Raw genomic sequence first — 12481 nt, forward strand, 5'->3', positions numbered from 1 at the left:
ACACAGTGGTATGGGAAGTAACTGTACTTCAATCACTGCTTGGAAATAGCACGGCTCTGAGAGCAACAAAGCTGTTTCCGTTTTCAAAGCCCATTTTCCCAGTCCCATCATCAGAGTAAACCTACATTTGTCTACGTGACTGTCCTAATTTATTTTTTTAGTACTAAGTAGTAATTTTGCATTATCAATGCTCACAACCGAAATTGTGAGCAGTGTCAACCTTTTTCTTCTTTCTCTTTTGGATCTTGCTGTTTGATTCACAGAGCAATCACCTGATTTCAGTAACCATACTCCATTCAGTAATTTAATTTTTGCGGAATGACAGGTGACTCACCATTCATAACACGATGAATGCTGAGCAGACTTAGCTTGAATAGCGGAAAGGATAGATTGATTCATATATAGATGTGATGTCTTACGTAACAGAGACATTGAATTATATTCCTTGCGGTAGACTTAAAAGAAAGAGAAAATAAGGTTACAGGAAAAAAACATTTTGTTTAAATCTGTTTAGCTGTAGATTAATGTTTGAAAAACTGTGGTGGAAGCACCATCACATACTTGAGACTAATATTGTCGTCTTGCTAGGAAAAATCATACTGTATAAAGCCCCACAATGAAAATCAATGAACCTGGTAACTTCTCAAGTTTTTTCTATTTCTGATCTCCTCGATGGTGTAGAAATACAGATAGGGTTGCACTGGTTATGTCTTCATTATATAGCAAATCCACGCTATATGACTTTAATGTTTTATTTCCACAGATACTCAGAATTGTTCTTTGTACAATAAGTATTGTATCATTTTTAGTGTTAAATGGGAGCAGCAAGTGAAATCTTGCATATATTAGTTGTAAAATAAATTCATGCTTGAAATTGCTTACTTTAAATGTCTGTATTACAATGAGCATCTTGAAATGCATCTAAGACACCAGCCTGCAAAGAGTATTGCAAATAGTTACATATGATATGCTGAACAAATATGTTTTACTGCAGAGTGGTTACTCTCTCCAAATGTAGAGCAAGAACTAGATACATACCAGATATACAGGAAGGTCTCTGGTTTTGGAATAAATTTCTCTTTTTGTGTGTGTATATAGCAAAAGCAAGGATAGATTTGAAACGTCATGATAGAGAAAATTTGCCAAGCATTTCATATATTTATCATGTTAGGCTGAAGATCTGAGTTTTTGGGTTAGCTATTGTGTTGCTTGTAAAGAACCTGTAAATAGCAGCAGTGGGATACAGCTACCACCATGATACTCAAGTCCCATCCCCATGTAATAGAAAACCATTGTTAGTCTTAAATGAAACAATGCGATGTGGCTGGCAGTGAAAACACATCAAAGATATTCATCAAATTGTTGAAGTTAGAAGCATGTTTTAATTATTTTAGATTTGAAGCAGAAGCACTTCGACTCTAACAAAATTTTCTCACTGCAGATCATCCTGTGGGGTCGAACTGAGAAATGCCTGAAGGAGACCACAGAGGAAATCAGGATGATGGGGACAGAATGCCATTATTTCATTTGTGATGTAGGAAATCGAGAGGAGGTCTATCGGCAAGCCAAAGCTGTGCGGGAAAAGGTTAGTGTATGGGAATTCTGGGCAGAATTTAGTAATGACTCCTATTTGATGAGAAAAAAATATTGGCAAATTGGGAAAAAAGAAGGGTGACCATCCAGATTATGTTGTACAAAGTCTAGCTACCTGTTTTAAGTGATTACAAGGCCTATAGGCAAGAATGTCAAAAGCTCTGAAAATAGTGCTGTATTTTGGCAATAATAGATATTCAGATATAATAGTAACTGGTGGTTCATGAGGAGAGACACGAGCTGTAACAAGTCATTTATTTTTGCAGGTGGGTGATATCACTATCCTGGTGAACAATGCTGCTGTGGTCCATGGTAAGAGCCTGATGGACAGCGATGATGACGCACTGCTCAAATCACAACATATAAACACCCTGGGACAGTTCTGGGTAAGATAAGCTCTTGTATCACATGTACTCAGAACTGGGAATCAGAGTGACAGATTACAGCTGGTAAACACTTGGCTGCTACTAGGTCTTTCTAAATGATGCTTGGTTAAATCAGTGTGGACATGAGAAAGTGACAGAAAAAACAATGTGAGGGGGAAAGGCCAGAGGAAAGAAGTCTAAAAAAACCTTATTTTTTCCAGTAGTAACACAGGATTTGATGCTCTTGTATCCCCATTCTGTGATTTCCAGTAAAACATTTGATTTCTTTTGAGAAACCTTGAGCTCACAGAGGATAGTTTTCTGTACAGTGATATGTATGGAACGTCAGAGGAGCATGAAACTGCATTGCTCACAGAAGAAAGCTAGTGCAAAGCTCATTCCATCTTGAATTAGATAATTGTAATTTAAAAAAGAGCTGCTTGTTATTTCATCACTTTGTTGAAGAGTTTATCCTCTACAGGTTCTTAAACACACAGAGCATTCTATTCATGGTCTTTTATCTGTAGGTACTGCTTACTTAAGTGCTGGGAAAGATTTTGGTTTGTTTCTGCACAGACTTTGCTTGTTTTGAATCTTTCAGAAAATGACAAAGCAACGAGGTACTCTCCCACTCCTTTCCTAGCATAATGAACAGCACAGTCTGGCTTGTTGTCATTGTGTCACCTTTATTTTTTTTCAGTAACTATTGTTTTTGTTGTATCTCTGCTGAGCAAACCTTTTTTTTTTTTTAATCTGTTGTTCTTCAGACCACCAAAGCATTCCTGCCAAGGATGCTGGAGTTGCAGAATGGACACATTGTTTGCCTGAACTCTGTCCTGGCCTTGTCAGCCATCCCTGGTGCCATTGACTATTGCACCTCCAAAGCCTCGTCCTTTGCCTTTATGGAAAGCCTGACCCTGGGGCTGCTAGACTGTCCCGGAGTGAATGCCACAACAGTCCTGCCCTTCCACACCAGCACAGAGATGTTTCAGGGCATGAGAATCAGGTCAGTGCAGGAGAACTAGAATAAAGCATCTCATTTTAAATGAATCATCAGAATACACTCCTAATTAATGGTTCATTTAGTTAAGAGAATTTGATGTCTCATTTGGCTGCCTGGGAACAGAGGGTCACTCTAGGCCACTTGGGACTCATCAGACTGGTTCCCTCAGTTTGCTGGCATATTCATACAGCCTGCCTGTACCAAGACATTTGCTTCTACAGAGAAAACTGAAAGCTGTTTTTCCCTGAGTGTATTTGGGCCATATACAGCCACCAGAGAGGGAGGGGAGGCAATCTGAAAATTGAGGTCATTCAAAAGGAGCAGTCTACAAATTACTTGGGAATTAACAGTACAAATTCCTCCTTTGTTAATTGAAATACCTAATTCTTTTCTACTGAAAGGAACGACAGCCACTTACTGAAGTACGGCTACCAGTACCTCCTTTTTACCACTAAGAGAACAACCTAAAATTCAAAGATTAATGACTGACCAAATTAATCTTTTACAATGAACAAAATAACCCATTAGTATGGTTTGTGATCTCTTAGTCAAGAAAATATGCAGTGTCAAGCTATTGCTGGAGCGGGGGAAAGCCTTATGTTTGTTATTAAAAGCAATGGGGAAAGATATTTGTATTTCACCTGTCAAGAATTTGAATCAAGCAAAGAGCAACAGTGAGGAAGAGGAGAAATGCCAACACCGAAAAAAGAGCATTTTGGTACTGGTTTGCATGGAGTTTAAGAAAATCCTTGAATCAAGGTTCCAAGTACACTCTGCCACTTCTCCCTAAAGGCACCAACATGTACATTCTTAACTGGTTAGCTAACCCAGGTAGTACTGGTTGGAACTGGGCTTTCTGCTTTCCAGCTTCCTGGCTGGAACTGGAACTTTCTGCTCCTTCCAGCCTGCTTTGGGGCATATTTGAATGCCAGTAACCAGTGATAGATTAGTGAATAACAGGAATTGGACAGTGATATCTTAAAGAAGGAGTTTTGTTAACAAATAATTATTTTAGTTTTTTCTTTATTCAGGTTCCCTAATCTTTTTCCTCCTCTCAAGCCAGAGACGGTGGCTAGGAGGACGGTAGAAGCTGTTCAGATGAATCAAGCCTTCCTGCTCCTTCCATGGACAATGCATGTTCTTGTCATCCTAAAAAGGTAAATATTTCCTTTGCCCAGCAGTAGCCTAGCCCGTTGGGTTAGACTGCCTCCCAGTCCTCCTGTCTGTCCACCAAGGCAGCCTCAGTCTGCCTGTCACCCGATATCTAGGATCAGATTGGTGCATCCCTTCCCATAGAAGACAGTCAGAGAAGCAGAAGGGAGAAAACTTCCTGAGATTCCCTTTGGTATAACCCCATTACAAAGCCAGTTTCATTCCCAAAATTTGGATTCCTGAGGTCTGAACGGGTATTTGTATCTAGGAAATTTCTTAACAATTAACATATGCACGTAGTTGATTTTGATTTAGCGAGCCACTCTTTGGACTCCAGGCTTTATATTGTAAGGGATTTCTGTACAGCTGTATTTAGTGAGCATTGCTGGTATTAAAGCAATTAAACTGTTAAAAGAAAAAAAAATTGTGTATGATTAGGACAGAAATTTTGAAGTCCCTAAGGAAAGTCATAACTTCATATCCTGAAACAACTAAAGAGAAAGGACACGTAAAATTGTGTTTCTATGCGAGATTGCACTAAAGCCTTTGGAAAAACCTACTTCAGTCAGGAACTGAACCAAGGCCATGAGATTTCTGTGGAAAATACTTAGAATATTGCATTTCACACAAGAAAAAATAATTCGCAATAAATGCTTTGTTCTGAATGTAAAATTTGGGATACTCTCAAAAGTTACCAGAAATTCTACAGGCTGAAAAAGGGCTGTTCTTTCTCCTTTATTGTAAAAATTAATAATTTATTTTCCATTACAGTAGCTGTCAGGAAATTAGATCTATATCCATACCTTACGATAAGAAGGCCACATGCCTGGCACAAATAGATGGTATGTTAACGAGAGAACTCAGTTTAAATTTGTGTGTTTCAGAGAACGAGATTCTGCACAACATTTGGGAGGAATGAAACATGATGGTATCTTCCAAGTTACGGTTTTTACAGACATTTTTGGATAAATACTTCTGTAGGGAAAGAGCAACTTGATCTAACTTTCTCCCTTTAGGCCTTTTCACAGCAGGATGCTGACACAAGCTTTGTCTGCATGCTCTCACTAGCTGATTTCTAAGAACATGTGTATTTATGTATGTGTGTACATAAACACATATTTACACATCCTCTTATTAGAATAGACTAAGAGGTTTGTCTGGTCTGCTTATTTTCTTTCTGCTTCTCCTGCAGCATTCTCCCTCAGGCAGCACTTGAAGAAATCCACAAGTTTTCGGGGAGCTACACCTGCATGAACACTTTTAAAGGACGAACATAGACTTGATGGTGCAAGGACTATTCTTCAGTGAAACCAACACAAGCATGAAAACCCTGACAAGACTGTGAATCAGCAGGCTTGGCTTTCAGCCTGTTCATGTGACTTGTGCTGCTCTGAGGCAACACATTTCTTGCAGGTCATATCCATAGTAACACGACCTTTGCACAGGATTCAAGGACTAGACTATGGACCCTTGGAAAGAAAAACAAAAAGTGTGAAATGTTTATATGATGTTTAATTCTTTAGAGTTCAATTGTTAAATCTACTCACAGTTTTAAGATGTAATTTTTGTTTCTGAAGTGTCTGTAGGCTGTCTCAGCTGAGAGGCAGCACATCACACCCCATACATGCTTTATCCCCTCTCTTCAGAGGAACTGCAATTACAAACTGCCCCTTGGTTTCATTTCAGCTTTTCGGATGGGGAACTTAAAAAATAATTTGAAGAACTAAAAGTTACAGACATTTAATGGAAGCTTCTTTCCCTTTCTTCACTTTACATGCCTTGATGAAGCTGCTCCCAACTCACATCAGGGAAGGAGCAAACGATGGAGCAGTGTTTTCTTTGTTAAAGGCCACCCAGGACTTCTGTCTGGAAGGACTGTGCTGTGCCTAAGCAAGCTGTCTTACTTCACCTGTGAAGGCTGGAGAGGAATGCTCAGTCAGAGAGCAGACAGTTTGAATAGTGGAAGATTCTTTCTGTCACTGAACTCATATATGAAATTTAATTGTCTTTCTGAATATTTTTGTTCATTTATGATAAAAAATATATATATTTTTAGCATTAATCCCAGATTGCCACGCATGTAGGCAGCATCACATTGGGAATGAACTAAATCTAGACCTAAAACTAGAGCCTGCTTGTACAAACATACAATCACTGACATAATCCATGCAGAAGAAAATCCATTGTATCGATCTGCAGAGTGAAGTAAGTGGAATAATGCTCTAAGAAGAGACACTAGTGTAGTGCTCATGAAATGTGAAGTTTGGAAGCACAGTTAGCAACGACCTGATTAAATGCACGTTGAATTCAACTGGGAATATACCCATTGTTTTTTAGGGGCATTGAATCAGGCACTGATCAGCCAAAAGTGATAAATACTGCTTGGACTGAAATGCCAGAAGCAGCTAGACATTATTTATTTTTGTAATGATATATTCTCTTTGATAGCCTAGTAAGAGCAACACTGCATTCCGATGCCAGACGCAGTGTGCAGCACTAGGCATAGCGGCGTAGCTGAAACATATTGGAACACTACTAAAAGAGGAATTAATATAATTGCAATACAGGAAAGTAGCAAGCCTAACTCGAGAACACCTGAATGAAGCACCTTGAGGAAGGCCACGTGGTTAAAGTAAAGGAGTGAATTTAGGGCTCCTGACTTGAATTTCAAGCTTTTCCATAGATGTCCTGTGTGACCTGGGGCAAACTGCATCATTTCAAGGTGCACCCTGACCTGCAAAGCAGATATTTCTAGTGTTTCCCTACCTCAAAAGTTGAAAGTCTCACTACTTAAATGTTTGTCAAAAGCTCAGCAAATTCAAATGGAACATGCTATAGAAAGGAAAAGCAGTATTTATTCATAAACCAACAGGTTCTATACAAAAATTTAGAAGATGAAAAAACGCATATGCCAAAATGTATAATTTCCTAAAAGAACTCTGAATTACAGCCGAAAAGATGTGAGCTCTATTTAGAATATTTCTTTGCTTCTGTCATGTAGAAGGGAGACCAACTGCTTGGGTGCAATGATGTCAGTGTTAAAATCTGAAGGTCTGGACCTTACTGCAAATCAGCAGATACATTTCTTCTTGAGCATTTCAAGGGGAAGACATTGCCAAAGTGCCATGGGTGCAAGCCACTTTGCCCACATGGGTGTTTTGAGGAGCTCTCATGTCTGGGTCAGTGCTTTCCTCCTGAGTTCAGAACATACAAGCTGTAGCACTGTGCCAGCTCTGAAAAGGTTTCTTACAATGGAGTTTTGTTTTGAATTCCTAGATGTCTGGGGCTCTCTGGAGAGGATGAAAAGGAACTTTGATCTCTGTGGTTTTGACGCCCACCCTAATAGATGCTTTCAGCTTTATTTTTTGTCAATTTTTTGAGAAGTAGTCCAGTTTGCTGAAAACACAAGTGCAAGGAGTGTAGAACCCTTCCAGAATCTGCCAGGAATACTGAAGGTAGCATATTTATCAAGAGACACTTGAGAGAGGAAGGGATGATTATACATACCTCCCCTTATGCCCTCTAATCCTTTCTAGTTTTTCATTAATCACACTCAGGCATGCCAGGCTTGTAGATGCAAGAGCAAACAGAATTGGTAAAAGAGGGCACCCTGTGGTGTCCCCTGTAAATTAAACCTTTATGCTGAGATTCTATTCATTGATAACACCCTAATGCAAAAGTGAGGTAAAAACTAGTACACACATTGAAATTAAGTCTCCACTCATCCCCAAATCCTGTCCCTTCGATGAATCTGCTCCTTTCCTGCACTGCATAAAAGATGTTCCCTATCTTCAGAAGTTGTCTCACACATTAAGTGCTGTTGATTTCTTGCTAATGAATATAAACAAATCAGAATGTAGCTGAGACACTCATGGTCTCACTCCTCACATACACACACGCACACACTTCCCTCTCCCTTTCCCTCAGGGTCTCTGAGCGGACAGCAGGTCAAATAGCAGTCACAGTGGGGGAGAGGTATGCAGCAAACAGAAATAACGAGGAAAACATTGACTTTGCTTTTCAGATAGTAGGCAGAGTTGGGTAAGAGTTTCTTCTCTTGCGAGTGATGCGAGATAGAATGCTCTCCATCCAGTGAGCTACTTGCAGATTTGGATGGATACATTTGAAGACTTTTTTTTCATAGAAAGGCTCCTCTGGAATGCCTGCTGAGGTCTGCTGTCCCTTCTCACATAAGGTTAGTATTGGGTAATCTTAAAGTGCTGCAAATGTTGACAAGCTTTGTTGAAGCCTAAGGCCTTCTCAAAGGAATTTCCGCCCTTTGACTTATTTTAATTTTGGTTTCCCCTGCTCTCTCCACTGCCTCCTGCTTTCCACGTCACAATTATTTTTTTTTCCTTCTGTTTTCCTATGTCATTACTGCACTTTTCAGTGCCACCATCTTGAAGCCAGATGTCATACAAAGAGTCTGGAGTAAATCAAAATCGGGGTGTATATTATCCTGCTGAAGGAATCTAGGTGAAGTTGTCAAAGCAGATCATAGAAGTTTCATATGAAATTAGTTTTACTTGCTCCAATCTATGAAGAAGACCCCTTAATATCATTTTTATTCAGGAGATTGCTGCTGTTTTAAAATTTGAATGAGAGAGAAATGTTAGCCATTTTGGGACATACGTTCTCCTGACATAAAAAGACCCTATTTAAATGGGAGGAATTTTCAGTTCCAGGTTCTTTCAGAGGCTGTTTTTTGCACAAAGTGATTTTCAAAATTAGCGAGGCAGGGCAGGGAGAGGAGGAGTCCTTTGTAAGTAAACCTGATTCTTCATGTTCAATATTTGATTTTGCATTTTGGTTTTGATGAGAAAAAAAACACCCCATGTTCCCTCATGCACCCTTAAAAATGTCCTTGCATATCCCTGCTGATGTCACGTTTTTAGCAGGATGAAGAAAAGGTGTGAGCCCTGAAAGTGGGAACTATACCCTACCTATCCATTGTTCTGTTGAGGTTAAAAAGTGATGGAGTCCAGCCTATAGCTCTTCTAGAACTTCACAGAAAGTGCCTGGGCAAGTGATTCTGATGTTTGCAAAGAGAAACCTGTACTTTTATGTAATGTGTTAATTAGTGTGGGTGGATATGATCAGATCTAGCCTTGCAAGCCTTTCAGACAACTCCCTGAACACTCCCACCTTCAGATATTAACAGATAGCACTGCACTTGCCAAATCTCATAAAAACCTAGTAACAGACTTAATGCAGGCAGAGCATAAGTGGGTGCATTTATTTCAAAGAGAACACATCTGTTTGTAGCAGACATTAATTTGGCCTAGTATGTTCCTCTAGCTCAAATGCAACTGTTGAGGAAAAGAATACAGGATGACCTTGGATCATCTATTGTTGTTTTTCTTTCTTCATGTGGCTTTAATAAACTTAATCTGGGTGACAGCCACTTTTCGACAGCACTTGTTCATAAATTTGGGGGTAAAGCAAGGTGATGTCACATGTAATCTTTTGCATTTTTCACCAAATAACTGACAGCCCTGAGAATATTCTGCACTGTGTAGCTCTCGCCTCCCTGGTACTAAGATCCTTCAACCTGGTATTGCTTCTTCGCCGTTTGGAGACTGAGCAAAACCTGTCAGTCACAAGCAGCAGTTACATTCTCTAGTGAACAGAATCCTTTGTTAGAGTGCTTTTCTGGAGGAGATCTTGTGATATGAATAGTGGCTAGCACCTCTCACAGACTTCAGCAACTAATTTGAAGAAAGACATGAAGAAAACCAGAACTTCACCTTCTCACTGCTACTCATTCTCTTTTATCCAGTGTTTCTGAGAGGGAGCTGGCAAGTCAGTCACTTTGCTGACTGATAAACTGCCCCTCTTCCCACCCTCTATTCTGCTAAGATTGCCTCTGTAGCTTTCTTCAATAACTTCAGGGAGTTGACAGCTTCATCAGAAACAACCCTTTCTGTACTCTTGAGGAGAGGCAGATCAGCAAGGTAATGTGTTAGAGAGAAGACCAGACTGGATTGATGGGACTGAGGTACACCAGCCTGTAGACTACAGATGGAAGACACAAGACACAACTTGAATGTTGCCAGTACCATGGAAGGCAGTGAATTCCCCCTGCTCCTGACATCTTTTCTTATAACACCCTCTTTTGTTTCTGTAACAGATCTCCCAAACTTGTGCTTTACCAGAAACACATACTGGTCCAGCCTGTGTGGACTGGATACAACTGAAAAGCATAGACCTCTAAGGAGACAGTTTATATCTTCACACCTTCCCAAAGAGTCCAAACTTACTAGTGCCTTATACTCACCTTTGCTATGAGTGTTGTGACATATTAATGCAGAAAAAAAAAAAATCAAGGCAAATGTATATGCTGATTTTTCTGCATAAATCTAGAAAAAGAACAGTTCCTCCTTAAATGAGGGAAGAGAGCACTATGATTTGAGCTTGAGGGACTGAAGAGTAAGTATATAAGAAAACAACATAGAGGATAGATGGAATCTTAAGGGGAGTGTGGTGGCCCTAAAGAAACAGAGGTGAGATGCCACCTTCTATCCTGAAGAGATTCCACGTTCTATTATAGAGGCATGTGATTTCCATCCTAATACCGTCTATGAAAGAAGCATGTTGTTACTGCTGCTCATTCCTTTGGGTCACTATGCCCCAAGAAGCAGTCCATTTACTTTGTAGCGTGCTGGCTCAGAACACCCTAATATGTCAGTTACTGTTTGGTGTCTCTTTTTTTTTTGAGGAAGGGCAAGCAACCCATACATGTGAAAACAAGGAAGGGACAGTTTGAGTCACCACTCCCTTTCTCCTAGCCAGCTGCAGAGGTCACCCATCATGCCTAGGTATTACAAGGACATGTGGTTCTCAACCTTGTGTTAGTAATCAACCTGACCCAGTGCTACTAGGTAGATGTGGTTCAGTTTCCTGGGTTTTTTTCTTATGCAATTTTATTTATCTGAAGGAGTCACCACTGTGTTGTACAAGCTTTTCACAGGCAGGGCATCCTAGGCATGAGTTTTCTCTGTCTATGTTAATCAAGTGATAATGAAAAGAATACAGAAGTGAAAAGTTGCTGTTTGACATCTTCCCTAAGCATCTTCTTCCCGAGCAATGTGGAATTAATGTAGAAGAACACTGTTGGAATATCAGTGCCTTAAATCTAGACATCTCAGAAGCCTGCTGGCTTCTGTATGAAAACGATTCTGGCATCCAGAATTGACTTCCTACATGTCCTCCGAGGCCATCTGCACTGAGATTGCTTACCTGAGCAAACCACTAGTGCGGTGCACTGGTACAGAGGAAGACTGCACGGAAAGCTGTGGTACTTATAGTCACTGACCAAACTGATTTAAACTTCTGGTCCTGCAAGCCACTTTAGAAAAAAATAGATTAAAGAATGAGATGACGTGTGATAGCCAGTACAAAACCAAGTGCTGCAGCGAGGTCTCTAATTGCCCTTCGGTGCCTGAGAGTAGCCTACGTGACTCCCAGAAGTCCTGCCTTAGATTTGACCCCTGACTGGTTCCTTCCCTTGAACCACCATGTGCCAACACTGGGCATTGCTTCACCTTCCTGTTTTAGCACTAGGTGCTCTGGAGCACAGCCACCAGCTGCTGTTTTGGGCATTGCTGCTGGTCTGATGAGTGTTCCCAGATCCTGTTCTGGCACATTGCAGGATTAACGTTAGCAGTAAAAAAAAAAGGAGGCAATTCATTGTTGTCTTTTCCAGGAAAAGATTAGTGCCTTTATGCAGAGAAGACTGAAATAAATGTGATACAGCTTCTGGAATATTTTGGCTATAGGATAAATGCTGTCGTATGGAATAAGGGTTTGTGATAAAAAGGGCTCATCTCAGAAGAGTGTCAACAGAAGGTGGAAATGGTCATAATGGAAAACAAGTGGTATCTGAACACACAGTTCCTCTTCCTGGGGCCTGCTGGGAATGCTGATTTCACAGAGACATGTCATAGCGCAGTCGGTTCACTCCCATGATCATTATACCCCCTGCAACTCCGCCTCTTGCAGTAATGGCAGAGGTGACAAGCTCATTGTCTCTGCTCTCTCAACTGTTGAATGTAGCAAAATAAGTGATTTTTTTTTTTTTTTAAATCTATCCATTGAAGAACAAAGCTAGCCAATTCCTGGAGGTCTCAGGCCACATTTCTCCTTGTTAATAATAAATAAAGTGGGAAGAATGTGATTGATTCAAATCATCAATAGGATTAAACAGAGTCACAGATCACTGTGTGAGCTATTGCTTGGCTTTCTTTTCCCCAGCAACAAGGTATCTTGCGGTCTCTTCTGAACTCCCATCAGGGCTGCAAATTCATGAGGAATACTTGCAGATCTGGGCAATATTTTGTTACTATTCTAAGGGCTATGCAAAAGACAG

The 12481-nt window shown here is 40.2% G+C and overlaps 1 protein-coding gene across 3 annotated transcripts in view; it reads left to right on the plus strand.

Annotated features, from left to right (window-relative positions):
- The window catches only part of DHRS3 (dehydrogenase/reductase 3), a 47469-nt gene extending 35276 nt beyond the window's left edge, over positions 1-12193 (plus strand). For all 3 annotated transcript variants that reach the window (XM_026862814.1, XM_026862815.1, XM_026862813.1), the window contains 5 exons: positions 1442-1585; positions 1860-1979; positions 2726-2964; positions 3993-4118; positions 5306-12193. In XM_026862814.1, coding sequence (XP_026718615.1) covers positions 1442-1585; positions 1860-1979; positions 2726-2964; positions 3993-4118; positions 5306-5390 — 714 coding nt within the window. In that variant the 3' untranslated portion in view covers positions 5391-12193. The remainder of the gene's footprint in view (positions 1-1441; positions 1586-1859; positions 1980-2725; positions 2965-3992; positions 4119-5305) is intronic.
- The last annotated feature ends 288 nt before the right edge of the window (positions 12194-12481 follow it).

This window comes from Athene cunicularia (genome assembly GCF_003259725.1).
Source record: "Athene cunicularia isolate RWA chromosome 21 unlocalized genomic scaffold, athCun1 chr21_part1, whole genome shotgun sequence".
Lineage (NCBI taxonomy): Eukaryota > Metazoa > Chordata > Aves > Strigiformes > Strigidae > Athene > Athene cunicularia.